The sequence below is a fragment of the Sphaerodactylus townsendi genome, linkage group LG10, assembly GCF_021028975.2.
Source record: "Sphaerodactylus townsendi isolate TG3544 linkage group LG10, MPM_Stown_v2.3, whole genome shotgun sequence".
Classification (NCBI taxonomy): domain Eukaryota; kingdom Metazoa; phylum Chordata; class Lepidosauria; order Squamata; family Sphaerodactylidae; genus Sphaerodactylus; species Sphaerodactylus townsendi.
The window spans coordinates 20,397,120-20,415,480 of NC_059434.1; the positions used below are offsets into that span (position 1 = coordinate 20,397,120).

An 18,361-nucleotide genomic window follows, 5' to 3' on the forward strand; every position below is an offset into this window, starting at 1 on the left:
GGGTGCTGCTGGGCACAAGAAAAAGGGGGAGGGGCCGGGGGCAATTTTCCACCCCAGGCGCCCAGTGTACAACACACACACCCATCCCCTTGCCGCTCCGCCACTGCCTTGAGCCCCAAATGGCTGCTATGTATAACTGGAAAGATGAGCTGTCTGTTGTTTGAAAAAGTTGCAATGAATGAAGCAGGCAGGCATGCAGAATCTAGGAAATGCACTTACCATTCTCCACACATTTCCCAGAAGGCTGAGGTACACCTGTGAGATTTCACATTCTTTACTGGCTTCTGTAAGTCCATTACTGCCTCCTGTGATTGCTTCGCTTACTTGTGATGTTGGACCAGCTCTGTATTTCAGTGAATTTATCAAGCCAGTAGAACGCAAAGACATTGCTACCAAAGTGAATTATTTTACTCTTCTTTAGTGAGAACTCTTTTCATGAAGTAGGAAAAATAACACTAATGCGCTTTCTTGATAGGTCTCATCAGTTTTGGAGTATGGGCGCATAATAATTTACACAACCAGCCTTCGAGTGGTGAGAACAACTTTTGAAAGATGCGAGCTGGTCCGAAAGATCTTCCAAAACCACCGGGTGAAGTTTGAAGAGAAGAACATTGCATTGAATGGTGACTATGGAAAAGAACTAGATGAGCGATGCAGGAGAGTTGGTGAAACTCCATCACTGCCTGTTGTATTCATTGAAGGCCAGTACCTAGGGGTGAGTACAACATGAGAGTCAGTCAGACTCCTGCAGTGCAAACTACAGTTGAGAAATCATTAGGAATGCAAAAGACAACCAGGTTAAGGGGTACAACAATACGGTCCTAAGCAGAGTTACTCCCTTTTATCGACCCCCGTGGAATTTAAAATGGTGTAGTTCTGCTTGTATCTGCAAAGACATCTTAATTATTTCATAAACTTCTCAAATGTTCAGTAGCAAAGGACACTACAATTACAAATGCAGGTTGACACCGTGCAATATATCACAGACACCGTTGTACAGCCGCCACCCCCAAAGCAAGCAATTTGCAACAATTATTATCGAACTGCCAGATCTGTTTTCAGTTTGGGGACAAGACTTTCGACATATGTAGGAGACTCTTCAGAGATGCCCAAAATACGACTGTAAACTAATCAGCAGGGTCTGCTTTCATCTGAACGTTACTAAAATAATGGCATTTTATGATGTGTGAGTTTTACAAATTGCGCCAAGGAGGAGAGCCTCTTGGCCTAACACGTTTGGTATTAAGGATATTTTTTATATTTTAAATGTACTAAAACTGTATATGGCATATTTTTGTTACTGTCTCCATCAAATGAGGACAAAGTTTGCAGATCTATGGGGGTGGGGGGGCAAGGAGTTCAAAATCTGGGGGAGGTAGTTTGCCTAGGCCCGTGGTGGCGAACCTTTGGCATTCCAGATGTTATGGACTACAATTCCCATCAGCCCCTGCCAGCATGGCCAATTGGCCATGCTGGCAGGGGCTGATGGGAATTGTAGTCCATGAACATCTGGAATGCCAAAGGTTCGCCACCACGGGCCTAGGGAATCATATTTAATGGACAAGGTGCCACTGGGCACAGCGACAGAATATCCGTTTTGACTAAAAATCGTGTGTGTTCTTCTGAAAGTGATGGGGATAAATGCAGTGTGAAGAGAGGCACAAGGGCATTGGTCTGAGCCCAAAAGTAACTCCCGGGCAACTTCAGACAGGGCACTTTCTGGGGTGGCATCATGACCGCGGAATTGCCTTTCACAGAAGGTCCCCTTGATGGTGGCATTTTTTTTGAGGCCAGATGAATGGATAGGGATCATCTAGTTTCTGCTCAATGGTTGGATTATTCTGGACTTTCTCATTTTTCATCATATGTTGTCTTTTTCTCTTTTACCTATTGCTATAAAAATGTGTAAAATCTTTTTATGCTATATTTGAGGGTGTTGGATTTTATTTGTACATTGCTTGTTGCTATGTACTTCTAAATTTAATTGTTTTATTGTATAGTAGTTTGCATCCCAGGACTTTTTTCTGGAAGGATGTGTGAACGTAAAGGGCTGTCAAGTGGCAGCCAGCTTTCCAGGCAAGTGGGAAGCGGAGGTGGTTTGCCATTGCCTTCCTCTGCAGAATCTTCTTGGAGGTACCCCTTCCAGGTACTGCTTAGCTTCCATGATCTGATGGGATTGGGGTATACTAGGCCATCTTCTCACCTGGAAAGGCAGGATGCTGATGCCTTAAATTAATAAAACTGAACAGACACTGTCACGTAACAAGGTACATTCGTTTTGTACTGGGAAGTAAAAATGGCCTGGGAGCATGCTAGGCTGAGAGGCCCCTGTGGCTGTACAAGCCAGTATTGTGTGTGTGTGTGTGTGTGTGGGGGGGCAGCCGGCTCAGACCCAGACAGCAGTATTGATGGCAGAGGTGCAGGAGGAGGCAGTAGATGAGCCAGCTGACTGGAGCCTCTGACTAGGTCTGAGCTGAGTTACACAAGCAGAGCTACCTGTGTTTGACTTTGGCCCTTTCCGCATGGGCCTAATACAGCGCCCTGGGGATGGCAAAAACACCGTCTCCAGGGAGCTGTTTGCATGGGGGGTGCAGCTGCTTCGCAGCCGCGCCACCCTCGCGCCTCCCAAGCGGCGCGAAGCTGCCGTTTTCCCACCTCGTTTCCCCAGCAAGGTTTTTGGAAAACGGCGGCTTCCAGCCGCTGCCATGCAAACGGCAGCGGCTGGAAGGCGCCATCTCACGCCCCTCTGCCCGATTGACCTACCTTCTTCGCGACCATCCAGCGCGTTGCCGAGGCCTGGGGACATGCCCCCCTGCCCTGCGATGCCGGAGTGGTCGCGCAGGGGAGGGGGCATGTCCCCTGGCCTCTGTGATGCACCAGACGCTCGGAGAGAAGGTAGGTCGATCGGACGATGGCGCTCCACGGCGCCGTCTTCCCCACCACAACCGGGACCGTTCGTGTGAACGGTCTGGGGGGAGGGGTTTGGGTCAGCGTCATGTACGCTGACCCAACCCCCACCGTGGCCGTGCGGAAACGGCCTTTGTTTGCTTCTGGCTTTGAGGGACCCTCCTGGACAGTAGCCCCTTGGAAACTTTCCCCATGAGCTAAATGGCCAGTCCATCCCTGTGTGCTATTGTGCCTCCATGTGGCTATTCAGAAGGAGCCCAGGGAATGTTTGTCTGACACCTGTGTCATATGGGCATTTATTTCAGAGCTTCAAATTATCTTAACTGCGATGAAAAAGGAGGGGTGGCATTGGTTGTAACTCATCTCAAATTTCTCACAGCTCAAAAAGGCATCTATATGGATGTTTTGCTAATAGGAAAAATTGTATTTAAATCAATTAAGAAGAGTAATCAACTGATTGTTGATGGCCTTTCGGAGTTTATATCCCAGCAAGAGAACACAGGATCCTGGTATTACCCTGTTCTCTCCGTAGGACAAATGCATTTACAAGCATAGATAGTATTTAATTGAGAGACTTCCCTATCTCTGAAAATGAATAATGCCCTCTGCTGGGATAATGATGAAGTTTATTATGAAACTCTTCCAGCAGCAACATTTTTATAAAGATGAAGTTGGGGATTTAGATGAGAGCAGAATTTTTCCCATACCATAATTCTAGAACTTTTCTCAGTTTTTCTTAAATCCACTACAATTAGAGGAGAATTTCTGTGATTGGTATCTGCTAATGGAACACAAATGTAGGCACAAATGAACCAATTGAACACAAATGTAGGCACAAATGTACTGAAGGTACTGAAAAATGTGGCTTACTTTGCATGTTCCATATGTCTGTTGTGTAGGTGTGTACTTCTACCCCACCCCCACCCCCAAACACACACAACACAATATAGATGTTATTGTAGATTTGTCTGCATCAAGATTCTCTTTGTACAGGGTTGCCGAGATGCTGACATGTGCTCCTATGCATTGGCAAAACACCACACACACAAATCTTAATATGTCTGTACATCACACCAAATTAAAATTGCTCTTAGTGCAGAGTTTTATCTATGGGAAGTTGGGGGAGATGCAAGAGAGTAGGAATTAAGAAATACAGCAAACTCCACATGCCCAAGGTTCTGAACAAAATTTGGACCAACGGAGGATTGTTAATGCATTGACTCCCCTTCGGAAACAAGGCCAGGAGATTCAGTACTCCAGAAACCAGGGGGAATTGGGGGTGAAGAAAATTTCAGCAACATCCCAGGATTTGAGTCCTGTAGCACCTCAGAGAACAACAAAATTCTGGGGGTATATGAGCTTTTAAAAGTCAAAACTTCCGCTGTCAGCCTCAGATTCCCGATAGGTTATTCTGAAGGATCCCTCCATCTTCCATGAGCAGCATTTTGGGGGGCATTTTGGGCTACAGCAGAAGAATGCAGAGAAGTCACGCTTTGCTAACAGAAATACTTGTGTCAGTGGAGACTTCTGTCAGGTATCCAAGCCACTGAAATGTATGGGGTGGGGGGGGGAACGTAATCATATCTGCACATTTAGGCAAATAGACATATCCTTTTTAAGATCATTCAGGAATGCCCAATAATCTCTGGAATCAAGAGTGATAAGATGTGCCAACTCAAGCCTTCGAATCACAGCAGAATTTGGATCCTGCTCAGGGGCATAACGAGGCAGCCCTGGGCAAACTGTAGCCCTGGGCAAAACCTGAGTTGGATGCCCCCCCCGGGCGGCCACTCCACCACGACCAATTTTTTTTTTTGCACCAGGACATTGGTGCCTGCAGGGGGTGCATTTTTAGACATATCAGCACCAATATTTCAGCATATCATCAGGAGACTGTCCTTATGCTACTCCCCAAGTTTGGTGAGGTTTGGTTCAAGGAGTCCAAAGTTATGGACTCCCAAAGGGGGTGCCCCATCCCCCATTGTTTCCAATGGGAGCTAATAGGAGATGGGGGCTATAGTTTTGAGGGTCCATAACTTTGGCGGGATAGGGGGGATAGGGGCACCCCCTTTGGGAATCCATAACTTTGGACTCCCTGAACCAAACCTCACCAAACTTGGGGGGTAGCATAAGGACAGTCTTCTGATGATATGCTGAAATTTTGGTGCTGCTAGTAGCTAGCCTAAAAACTGCGCCCCTGCAGGCCACAAATGGAAAACCACTAAAATACCCAAAAACGAACCCAGCATTTTGATGCCCCCCACAAGGTGATGCCCTGGGCAGCTGCCCACCTTGCCCAATGGGCATTATGCCAGTGATCCTGCCACTGAGGGGAAGACACAGGTCCCACCTTAATGACAATGGCTGGTAGAAGGTATAGGTGCAACTGTGTACGAAACCACTGCAGTGAAAGTCTCCATGGGCAGAGCATAAATGTCAGATTTCTGAATTGTAATATCCTTTTTTCACTTGAGTCATAAAGAGAGAACAATGGGTACAGTGAGCCAGACACTTAGATACACTTGGTGAGTTTTATTGATTGAAAGATTGTTGTATAACCGGGAAGAGGGAGAGGCAGGAATTCCAAGCCTGGAGGTGCTGGAGGAGGCCTTTGAATACAAGAAATGTTTCATTCTAGATAATTTACTGAAATACTCATGGCTTACTTTCTATTGTTTATGGAGAATTATACAGTTGTGAGAAATAGTAATTACGATAAGATGACAAGATATTTTTAACAGTACAATCCAAAATAACTTTCTTCCCATTCTAGCCTGTTGACCTCAATAGTTTTAGAAGACTGTATCTATGGTTAGGATGGAACTGTAAAAATTATTAAATAAAGCTAAATAATCCTACCTTTGAAACCAGTCCACATAAAGACAGGAAATGCCTGTGTGGTATGGGTTCCGTGGAAACAGTATCTCATATGCTGTTGAATTGTCCCTTTTATTAGATAGAGAGGAAGAAGCACATAATCCCCTTCCTGCATGGAAATGAAGACATTACAGATAACCAGAAGGTTATATCTTTTACATAGCCAAAGCTACGAGTTCTTGGAAGCGGTGGCTAAATTTTTAAATGCTGTTATTTTAACTCGTCTGAAGTTGTAAAGGCTCTTGTCTTGTGGTGTTGATGTTGATGCTGAACTATTTATATGCCATTAAAGGTATTCGATTCGAATTTTTTTTACATTATATACTTGGTGAGAAAAACTTTCTGAGTGCTACTCTTATGAAGAGTAAAGTGAAAGTCACCTCAGCAGGAGTTGTTGCCTCAGTTTTTTTTATTTATTGTAATTTTTTTTGAAACATTTAAGCTAACAAACATGTACACGTAAAATTTCATTTTTGTTAAATGCATCCTGGAATCCCACACTAGTAATTTGCCTCAGGACCATGTATCTCTTCAAAACTGCTTTAAAGCTTGGACACACTGTTTCAGGAGAAAGTATAATGGGTTTGGAATTACATTCCTCGTGCAGTGAAATTAGATAAAGAAAGGAATACATAAACATTATTTTGCACCTATTATATTTACTTACAAAAATATAAAAGCGTGGGCATCGCAGACAGGTTTAAATAATTTCCATTTACCATTGCAGTCCGATTAGTTTTCAATACTCATTACATGCAAGTGGAGCTCATTGGTACTAGATCTCGATGTCCCTCTGATGATCCTCCATAGTCTTGGACACTTGATCCACTACAAAAATCATGATAATTCTTCTATTGGGGCGTCTGCACCAGCATTCTTTCCACTATCCATTACTTTTGATTCCTGAGGAGTCTGTGATCATTTATGAATGCAGTGCTTACTTCGCAGCTGTTTGCTTCTCAGTGGGGTTTTCTCCACAGTTTTTTTGTTTAAATGGGATTTTCCTGCTGCACTGCTCCCAGCAGATCCAATCCTCCATTTTGCCCACCCCACTTCCTTGTTCTATCTGTGCAACCTCTACCTGAGGAGGTTGCCTGATGCCTTTTTTTGGTTGTCGTCTTTTGTCTGATTTTAATTTGCTAGACCAGGTACATTTTAGGCCAATTTCAAAGGTTTATTTCTCAAGCAATAAACCCTCAGCAGCCCTTGTCATCCTTCTGAAGTGGTGCCCAGAAAAGCGGGAAGAACTTCTGCGGAATGAGTGGGGAAAGCCAGAAGGAGTGACAAAATCCCCCAAAGTGGAACACATGTTGATTCCCTTCTCTCTCCCAGCAAAGGAAGAGGAATAGTTGTGCTCTCAGAGGTTTCAGAAACCGTGGAGATTCTCTGATCTGAGGCATGATGAGTTCAGGAGAGTTGGAAACATGTGTGGATCCAAGAATCTAACCCAAAAGGAATGAACGCTCAATGCAAAAAAGACCACAAGTGCTTAAGTGGCCTGTGTCACATGATGCCCTTCAGTAGTTTCTTGAGAAGGTCTTGGTCATCTCTACTTTGTAGTATTTTATCTCCCATATCTTCTATATTGGCCACCATCTCATCCAACTTATTCTCTGATTTATCATCCCATGTCTCTTTTGTTATTATGGCTCATATACATGTTTCCTGCTGGATATTTTTTAAGTGGTGGGAGATATGCTATTCCTCTTTTAATGCCAGTAGAGGGTAACACCCCTGCCCCCAGATCCTTAAATCCAGCTGCAGTCATATTCACCTTTTAAAAACAAAAATCTGGACTGGCTTAATCGTTTTCATACTGTTTCTTCAGCACCATTTCTATCTCAGCTGCTGTTTCTTGTTTCTTTCTGGAGTAGCGGATCTCATCTATTCAGGGATACTGCAATTAACATAATGGTGTCATAATTCCAGTAGCCAATTTAGTGACTGGATGCTATCACTGAAAGCATGTGGTCAATGTGATTACATACATGAATCTTTTCGAATAAACTATGGGAACACTGCCCTAAAGAAGAGTTTGGCTCAGTGCTAGCAAAATAATTTGCAAACCCTCAACATGAGATGCATATTAAATACAAACACCCAGTATTCTGCTTAAGTCTTCAACAGAGTCCTCTCTGATTAACAAAAGGTGTTTTATATCTTCTTTGGCAGTTTCATTTTCTTTACAGTAACTTCATGTACTTTCAAGAAGAAAAATGGGGAGCCTCTTCATTACTGCCTTACTTTAGCACTCAGAAATTCCCCAAGGTCCAATGTACTCAACCTAAATAATTTTATTATTCACTGCTGAATTTTGATTTTTAGCATTGCTACAATGTTTTTATCACCTTTGTTCCCATGCTATTACATCCTCAACGTACTCTATACATTCATTGCTGGAAATGCTCAAATAATTGAAATACTGTTTTTCTCATGCTCATGTAGTTACATTCTCTGATGCACCATATATTTAAGAAATTACCTCCTTGACATATTAACAAGATGCCTCTTCTCTTAAAATAATTGAAAGTTTGTACTTTAAAATGAGGAGCAAAAGTCTCAGCATTCATGTAGCACACTGCAAATGATTCAAGGCTGAAGAGTTAAATCTTGGGCAATGTCCTCAGAAGCATATAACACCTTTCGTCAGCTTTGTCAGTTATATCAGCTGCAGCCCTTTCCCAAAATAATGATCTGACTGCAGTTATTCAGTGCACTGGTTACATCTCAATGGAACTACTGTAATGCGTCCTTCATGGGGCTGCCCTTGAATACTGTTTGCAAGCTTCAACACATCCAGAATGCAGTGGCTAGGCTGCTAGTAGGTTTAAGATCCCGGGATTGTATTTCACAAGCTTTAAAAGACTGGCTATTGATTTGCTGAAGCGCACAATTCTAAGTGCAGGTTATTATGCACAGAGTCCTACACAGCCTGGGACGAGAAGACCTTGTACTCTATTATTAATAACTAGCGGGGCCCGGCCACGCGTTGCTGTGGCAATTGTCCTTCTCACCACAACCCACACAGATGTCCATGCAGGTCCAATGATCCCCAGCATAGCCTTTTGGGAGCAGCAGTGGCGTAGTGGCAGGTGCACTCTGATCTGGAGGAACCGGGTTTGATTTCCAGCTCTGCAGCTTGAGTTGTGGAGGCTTATCTGGGGAATTCAGATTAGCCTGTGCACTCCCACACACACCAGCTGTGTGACCTTGGGCTAGTCATAGCTTTTCGGAGCTCTCTCAGCCCCACCCACCTCATAGGGTGTTTGTTGTGAGGGGTGAAGGGCAAGGAGGTTGTAAGCCCATTTGAGTCTCCTACAGGAGAGAAAGGGGGGATATAAATCCAAACTACTACTACTACTACTACTACTACTACTACTACTACTACTACTACTACTACTACTACTACTACTACTACTACTTCCTCTTCCTCTTCCTCCTCCTCCTCCTCTTCTTCTTCTTCTTCTTCTTCTTCTTCTTCTTCTTCTTCTTCTTCTTCTTCTTCTTCTTCTTCTTCTTCTTCTTCTTCTTCTTCTTCTTCTTCTTCTTCTTCTTCTTCTTCTTCTGGGGTGGTCAAATGGAATCCTTTTTTCCCTTTTCAATTCACATTATTTTATGGTGCTGTCTTGGTTTTTAGTATGAGGTAACCCTTTCCATTCCACAACGGAACTGTCCAGAGTGCGAATCCTGATGTCCATGAGGCTGGTTGACACGCACAGTCCTGGCTTGGGTAAGGCAGAACTGGGGCAAGCAAGCTATCCCACTCAGGCAGCAGAGGCAGGGTGGTGAGGCGCTCAGATCGAGGCCAGCTCCCTGGGTTTTTAAAGGGCCACGTGCAAAAGAAGCAGAGCCAGTAGTGTTGGTTTGCCCCCACCCCGTGGATTTTTTTAGAAGAAAAAGGTAAACTCCAGCTTGCTTTTAGTAAAAGAGAGCTGTGGCGAATATGGGTGAGGAAGTGGGTAAGTGGTGGTTGGATGTCAGGGAGGGCAGAGTGAGGTGTGTGAGGATGAAGTGGATGTGTATGAGAGTATATGTGTTGTGTGGTAGTATTGGGTGAGGCATACAGAGTGAAAGTTACCTGCATGTGTGTGTAGGGGGGAACCCCACCTGACGTCTCACATGGCAAAGTGTGTATGTGTTTCACTTCCACTTGTATTACCTACCAGTATTACCTATTTACTGTTCTCACTGTTCTCATCTCTGGCCATCTCTGCGAACATTCTAAGGGCATACCAAGCCCTCAGGCCACAGACAGGCTGCACGAACATTCTAAGGGTGACAGTTAAACACAGCCAGCTTCATGGCCTGGTGTGCCAGGAAAAAGATGTTTTACCTGGCTCAGGTATGGACTTTTGGCAATTTGAAGGTCCGATTACCTGCCCGCAACAGGGAGGGACGTCATGTGAAAATTTGGGGGCGATCCGTCCAGCTGTTTCGGCGTTAGGGCAAGACCAACAAATGAATGGTTAGCTATATATATATATATATATATATATTAGAAAACAGAGAAAGTAAAAGAAAAGTTCAATATTACGGAGCAGCGTATCCTTCACAGCCGGTCGGGCGCCATCTTGCCTCAGGAACTGACCTTCTTCTCCTGGTTATATTGAACAGCCCAAGGGTGACTCTCAGTTGAGATCATCCTCAGAGATGGACTGTGTTTCCTTTTCCCATTCAATTCCCTCCCTTTCCTTTTCCTTTCCCTTTTCTTTAATATATGTAGTGTGAATATTGATTTTATGAAGATTAAACTTCCAGATTGTTTATCCCTTTAGGGGGATGAATGAAGCTGTATACAGGATAAGAATGTTTTGTTGGTGTTTTATTGATTTACTGTTTTTAATTATTGTTGTAAGCCACCCTGAACCTATATGAGGAAGGGCTGAAACAAAATTCCACTCTGCACCAAGTAGTAAATGGTCCAGAAGAAGCTTGACATTTCAGATATTATAATGAAATTAATATCTACATTACAGGCACTGACTGATGAAAATGCAGTTTGAAAGACTATAAGCCCTTCGGGGGAGGGTGGTTTATAAATAAATAAATAAATAAATAAATAAATAAATAAATAAATAAATAAATAAATAATGCATTTAAACTAAAAATTGTGCAGAAAATAGAGTCTTTGAAATTAATTTTCAAAGTTTCCGAAATGGGTAACATATTTTCAATCACAAAAAAGTTCATTATAGGTGTGTCTTACAACCTCTGAGCATCCACATTCAATATATTGCTTACATAAATAAATATTTTTCAGAAATACTAAATAACTTGATAAATCAAAGTGCTAGAAAGTTGGGCAATATAACTTCAGGGTAAGTTATTTCGAGGGGCCTTTCTCATGCCCACATTCTATAAATGAAAAAATAAAAAGAGCCCTTAAATAGTCAGACTCCAATGTGAGTGAACAATAAAAAAGCAATATAACATCCAAATGGCTTAATTTCTGTCAAAGACATAGGTAAGGAGGGGTTCTCGGGTTCAACCCACCCCCATTACATATCCAAAGCTCCACCCCATTTGTGTTTTTTTGTATTTTTACTGTCTTTTTGGTTTTTGGCCTGCAGGGGTGCAGTTTTTAGGCTAGCAGCACCAAAATTTCAGGAATTTTTTTGGGAGACACTGATGATTCTACCCAGCTTTGGTGAAGTTTGGTTCAGGGAGTCCAAAGTTATGGACTCCCGAAGGGGGTGCCGCCATTCCCCATGGGAGCCAGTTGAAGATAGGGGCTACACCTTTGAGGATCCATAACTTTGGACCCCCTGAACCAAACCAAACTTCACCAAACCTAGGTGGTATCATTAGGAGAGTCTCATAAAGATACCCTGAAAGTTTGGTGCTGCGAGCTTGGTTTTGAAAATTTGGCTCTGAAAATTCAGGGCAGATTGGCTTTGAAAATTCAGCTCTGAAAATTCAGGGCAATTCGGCTTTAAAAATTTGACTCTGAAAATTCTGGGCAATCCTAAAGAATATGTCTATAGAGTCAATTCAGTTAGTACCAAATCCACAACATTTATTAGAGTTTGGAATACCATTAACCCTTCCTAAGAACGCTAACAATGGCAACTTGGCAAGGCATTCAAAAGTGCAAGCATAAATGACCTTCTATACTTTAGAAAAGATAATTCAAATCGGTAGTTTGGAATTTTTATCAGGGGAAGAATAACAACTGAAAAGAATGAGCTTTCTCTGTGAGCTCTAATCAGCACTCTTATAATCAAGATCTCTCAAACATCTTTTAAGTACTGGCTGAATTCACAGCTACTCATAGTTTCCATCATGTTACTGATGATGCCCAGATGTAATAATTTAATTTCTAAGTATTTGTCCCAATCACTTGTACGATGATTCAGTATAATGAATCCAAGACCTGATTCTAAATTCTAGTTCAACATCATAATTGTCAGAATCAACACCTTTGCTTCAAAAAAATCTCCCCAGTCTCAGTTCTCAAAACTATTCCTGTCACGCATCACAAGAGTTCCCAGGCTATTGTGTAAAAATATTTGCCAGCAGTCCATCACAATTATTTGTTACCACACTAATCCAAATCCATGCAGCAGTTCCCCCCAAACTTTAGCATTATATGCTTTAACTGCAGCAGGACCATATTGTCCCACAGAGGAATAATAAAATCTCAAAATAGCCTTCCCAGGACTCATGGTTGTTCTTATAATAGAGTTCAAATGCACCTTCTGAGAAATATCAACTAAAATACAAACTCCTAAATGCATAAATAGCTCTACTTCCTCCACAGACTACCATGCTACTGACCACTTATATTTCCTCATCTATCTTTTTTTTTTAATAAAAAGGACCTTTGGCTCAGCAGCATCTTTGGAGCACTACTCTGAAAAGAGTATTGTTATAGGTTTTCAGAGGCCAACCACCAATTTTGAGAGAATTGTATCATCTGCATATAAAAGACACAACAACTTAAAATTAGCTAGGAATGGCAGATAGAATTCATCTCTGAAAATATAAGAGCTGAGATAATTGGTATGCAAATTAAATAACAGAAGAGTGAGGATACATCCTTGCGTCACTCCTCTGCTCAATTGAACAGCTCTAGTCAAATTCACTGTATGGACCACATTTAGAGGTAAGGTGTTACAAGTTTTTATTTTAGTTCCTTGATTGTATCTAGGGCTGTTTCCGCACGAAGGCGGAAGCGGCCGGGTCGGCGTTTACGACGCCGACCCGACGACGCTGGGACTGTCCGCACGGATGGCCCTGGAAACAGCCGGGCAGCCAGCGCCGCAGAGCGCTGGTGCCCGTCCAACCTGGCATGTCCCCGGGCCTCCGGCGCGTTGCCGAGGCCTGGGGACACGGGGCGTGTCCCCAGGCCTCGGCGATGCGCCGGAGGCCCGGGGACAAGGTAAGTGCTGGGTGGGGGAGGCGTCGCGAAGCTGCTGCCGTTCGCTTGGCAGCGGCTTAGAGGCAGCGTTTCCCCAAAAAGAGCGCTTCCAAGCGCTCTGGGGAAACGCCGGCCTCGCAACGGGCGGGCGGCGCGAGGGCGGCGCGGCTGCGATGCAGCTGCGCCCCCTGTGCGAATGGCGGCCTGGAGACAGCGTTTTTACCGTCTCCAGGCCGCCATTAATTGCTCGTGCGGAAACGGCCTAGGTTTGTTATTTTATTGCTCTGCTTTAACTGAGCTACTTTTATTGGCACAACATTCTCTGTTTTTAGTGTGATTAATGAATGTGAATAATAGTTTTAAATTTTGATATCCTAAGCAGTCTCAGGCACTTTGGTGGAGAATCTGGGTCATAAATGTTTTAAATAAAGAAGTGGTAGAGCATATGCTTGACATGCAGAAGAGCCCAGGTTTAATCTCTGGCATCTCCAGGTAAAAGGGTCCAGGAGGTAGACAATGTGAAGACCTGTACCTGCTGCTAGTCTGAACAGACAATGTTGATCTTGATGGATGAATGGTATGATTCCATGCAAGGTAGCTCCATACACTCAGGTGTGTTCATGTAAAGTATGATTATGCTTTGACAAATTTCATTTGAAGGAAAAACTGTTTTCTCATTTCTCAGCTACCTTTTCAAACCCAAATCCCTCAAGATCACTCTCCATTAAAAAACCATATTGTGTGTTTTGTTTTCATACAGGGTGCTGAGAAAATTTTGTCAATGAACGAATCAGGGGAATTGCAGGATCTCTTAACCAAAATTGAGGTAATTGTGGTTTTACGGAAGAGTTTCTGGGACAGTAACCACTAACATCTAATTTTCTCCATACATTAATTACTCAAGTTTCTTTGCTGAAATCTCCCATGGTTCATCACGCTGACATAAACACATCCAAAAAGTAAACTGAGTTCTCCCAAATCCTGATAATTCAAATGTTTAGAGTGACTGTCTTTATCATTTGGGTTGATAAAGGGCTGCAGTTGACAAGAATAAGATTTGCCCCAAAGTAAATGCTATTTGTTTCTTTTGCATGTCCATGAGAGTGTACCATCTTAGTTTTGTTTACATAGTGTATACTGTTTTGTGGCACTCAATGTTGAATGCTGGGTCTGCCGCCTCTAAAACCCAGCCAGCAGATAAGTGAGAGGGAGGGAGGGAGGGAGGGAGGGAGATGATAGTGGAGCCAAAGTGGCCCAAATAATGCTGAAAAGATTTGGCAGTATTTGGGACCCACTTTTTGGGTCCCTTAATTCACCATCTGTTTTGGAATTAAACCCACCCCCATGTGTTTTTTTTTGCCTTTGTTGAATGCACACCCATATTAAGTATGGCTGTTCCACATCAACTCTCCCTTACAATTAGCTCTTGAATTTATGTTATTGTAGCAAAATTTTGTTTGGGAACATTGTGGTACCTATAGCTGACTAACCTGGCCCAGCCTAGTACACTAGCCCACAAGTCCTACATATAAGGAAAAAAAGTGGAATTCAGTGTAACTCAAAAGTTTCTGCCACAAAACCCAGCATCCCTTGTCATGTTGTCTTCCGCTCTAATGATTGGTTGACTTTACAAAGGAACAAAATGGATTCCTTTCCATTGATTCTCGTTTTCCTTTTGTTGTCTTTTTGTGCCTCTTTGGCCCATTTCTATTGCTGATGTTCCAGATTTGTATGTTCTTTGTATGCCACTTTTGCAACATTTATGTACAACAGGTGCAAAAACAGGCATTGATTTTAACAGTAATAATTCTAGAGAATTTTTAAAATACATTTGAGGAAAAAAACCATATGAGGTGTCATCCCAAGCAAAAGGAACCCATTCCAAAAAATGAGATTATCCCTGTCAAAATAGTATTTGCAGATGTGCAGATGCTTTTCTGGTGAATAATCACAGGACACATCTTTGGAATTAAATGGGCCGCAGCCCTCTTTATTGTTACAACATCCTTAAGGCAGGAGCTGGGCGATCAAGAGGAGCACATCTGATCAACAGCTGGTCAGCACCCCTGGCTGACCCCGGCAACAACCCCAATCCCTATTGGGGAGGACAGAGAGGTATAGGGCCACCGGGGCACCCACCCTTTGTGACCCCCTAACTTCTGGGGTGTCAGGCTCAAATTGCAGGGCCTCCATGGCATGTACCATGAGCCCGCCCCACCCCAAGCCTCTTAAGGAGGTCCCAACCCTCAAGTAGGTCCGTTGCGTAAGTTCGGCCTCCCCACAAGGATGTGCTCCTCTGCCCAAACTGCCAGGGCTGCGATGAAAAGCAGCCCACGCAACCCTTAAAAATTAGGGAGGGCGGGTGGGTCAGTTTTGCTCCAGGCGTCGAAAGAGACTGGAGCAACTGTGTGCTGCCTAATATATAGGGAGCACGCTCCACCCTTTCCCATCCCATGTACATCATGCGATCAGGGTCAGGTGTGACTCAGCTGCCCAACCGGCCCAGGGCATGCATGCTCACCATCTGCCCTGCCCCCTGTCACAATTACACTCGAGTCTAGTGCCATTATTTCATGAACTATGGCATGCATTTCCCTATCCCCACTACATATCCCTGGAAAGCACCATGTTTTCTCAAGAGTCAAGATGAAGTATACTATATTAATATTAGGCTCATTCCGCACACGCAGAATAATGCACTTTCAAGCTGCTTTCAGGGCTCTTTGAAGCTGTGCGGAATGGCAAAAACAGTTGTGAAAGCAGCTTGAAAGTGCATTATTTTGCGTGTGCGGAATGAGCCTTAGAGAAGATAAGGAAAGATATCAAGTGCCACCTGCCATTTTAGCAGGAACTACACATTCAGAATGACATGTCATTTCATCACGTGGCTCATTCTGAGTCCAATGTACAGAGGATACAGCAGTTTTCTCCAGGCTCCATGAGTAAGCAAGTTGTCCTCATCCATACTGAAAGTTAAGGAGAGACTCTTCTTAAGGCAAACCTACAAGGTTGAAGCATATTCCTTAACAGCCAGTTAGAAGAATCTTTGGGGGCAAGTGAATTAAAAAAAAAAGAATCTTGCTTTTCTTGTGCTTCTCTGTTCCATTTCATTCTGGCTCCCGTTCAGTTCAGTATATTTGATATAAATGATTATTTCTTGCCTCCAAATGTTTAGATATTAACTCTTTTATCTCTGTTGTCTTTCTCTCCCTGTAGTCTCTTTTAATAGATTTCATTTTCCCAACAGGCATGCACTACTGATGTTCTCCTCAAAGGGGATTTGCTCTCTTATGCCAAATGATGTTGTCTTTTATCTCATGTAGAATCAAGAAAAACCAAAACCAAAGAAAGAATGTTGATTTATTTTTCCAGGTGGTATACATTTCATTCCATTTCAAGGCAATAACTCCTTAGCAATGGCTGGAGAATAAGGAAGCCCAAGGATCATATCTGCTGTGCAAGCAATTCTGAACTTATCTTGATACATAATGCATTTTTAAACATCAACCTCCTGATTAAAAAGAGATCAAATCAAGTAGATCTATGACTAAATTAGGTTTCCTGGTAGTCTAATGTGACCATAAAGAAAATACAACCTGGTTAGGAATTTTGTTAAACCAGTCTGGTAGCAGTGCATGAAATCTAAAACTTTCCACAAGGAAATGGAACATTACATAAAAAATACAAGTTACAATTTCTGTTTGCACCAGGAAGAAACAAAATCTAATGAAGGGGGATTGACTCTGAATGGTGATGTTGTGAAAATTCAGTTTCTTTGCATGAAAGTATTTCGCTCCTGTTGAAATGTTTTGGATATTTCTCATTAGCTGTTACCCTACATTCATTTTCAATTTCACTTTATGAAAAATGTCAGTGTCACATTTGGCAAGTCTAGGTAGGCTGAGAGGGAAAATTCGTAAAGCTTTTGTTATGTAGGCTGCTATGTCAGTACTGAAACCTGCCAATAACTGGATGATGCTATTAATAGCCAAAATGGACAGGGAAAATAGAATGTAGGGGCTGTGCAGAAGCCAGGGCCCTGACCTAGGCTGATTCCGCATGGGCCAAAAACAGCGGTGTGAAAATGGTGTGAAAACATCATAAACCCTTTTACACCATTTTAAACCCTTTTACACCATTTTCACACCATTTTCACACTGCTGTTTTTAACCCATGCAGAATCAGCCCTAGATTGCCCTGTCTAGCCTGATTTTGTCAGAAGCTAAGCAGGGCCGGCCCTGGTTAGCACTTGTATGGGGGACCACCAAGGAACACCAGGATTGCTGTGCAGTGTAAGACAATCGCAAACTATGTCTGTTAGTCTCTGGCCTTGAAAATCCCATGGGGTTGCCATAAGTTGGCTGTGACTTTATGGCATTTAATCACACACAGAAACAGAAGTCAAAGGTTCACAGAATTAGCATTGACCTTCAAGACCTGATTCACAACTCACAATTGTATTGCAAATAATGAAAAGTGGTTCTCTCTCTCTCTCTCTCTCTCTCTCTCTCTCTGTCTGTCTCTCTCTGTCTCTCTCTCTCTCTCATTTTGCAGAGAGTTCAACATCCCCATGCATGCCTCTCCTGTGGGGGCTTTGGTTTTATTCCGTGCTCAGCGTGCCATGGGAGCAAGATGTCAATGTTTCGGAACTGTTTTACAGACTCATTCAAAGCCCTCAAGTGCACCGCTTGCAATGAGAATGGGTTGCAACGCTGCAAGAGCTGCGTGAGCTAAAGATGGTGGCTTCGTACACGTGACAACCTCATTTTATTATGTCAGCGCAGCAGTTTGTTATACTCTTTTATATCAAGAAAAACCATCATGTTTATCTAATTCAATCAATAAAGCTCATTTGTAAAGAAAAAAAATGCATGATAGCTAGAGTCATTTACATTGACATAATGAGATCCTGCAAGCTGGCATATAAAAAACCCAACACAATCAATGTCTGGGAAGTCCCTAGGTTGATAACCATCGCTTTGGACAAGCTACTATGGTATTACAGCCAATATCAAGGAATGTCTGAAGGCAATCTAAAAAAATTCAAGAGTTGCTGACAAATTTCACTTAAATAGGGTCCACATTTCAATGTTGCATTTACATAGGAGTCCAGATGAAATCTGAGACCATCATTTGATGTGCACAACATTCCTGTGGCTTTTCAGGTCTTCCAGTGCTTATGCCGTACTGGTGTGAAACCTTGATGACACTGAACTG

The 18,361-nt window shown here is 42.9% G+C and overlaps 1 protein-coding gene across 1 annotated transcript in view; it reads left to right on the forward strand.

Moving 5' to 3' along the window:
* Positions 1-17,966, forward strand: part of GRXCR1 (glutaredoxin and cysteine rich domain containing 1) — a 52,250-nt gene extending 34,284 nt beyond the window's left edge. The window contains exons 2-4 of the mRNA XM_048509932.1: positions 476-715; positions 13,905-13,970; positions 17,699-17,966. Of these exons, the coding sequence (XP_048365889.1) occupies positions 476-715; positions 13,905-13,970; positions 17,699-17,878 (486 nt within the window). The 3' untranslated portion in view covers positions 17,879-17,966. The remainder of the gene's footprint in view (positions 1-475; positions 716-13,904; positions 13,971-17,698) is intronic.
* The last annotated feature ends 395 nt before the right edge of the window (positions 17,967-18,361 follow it).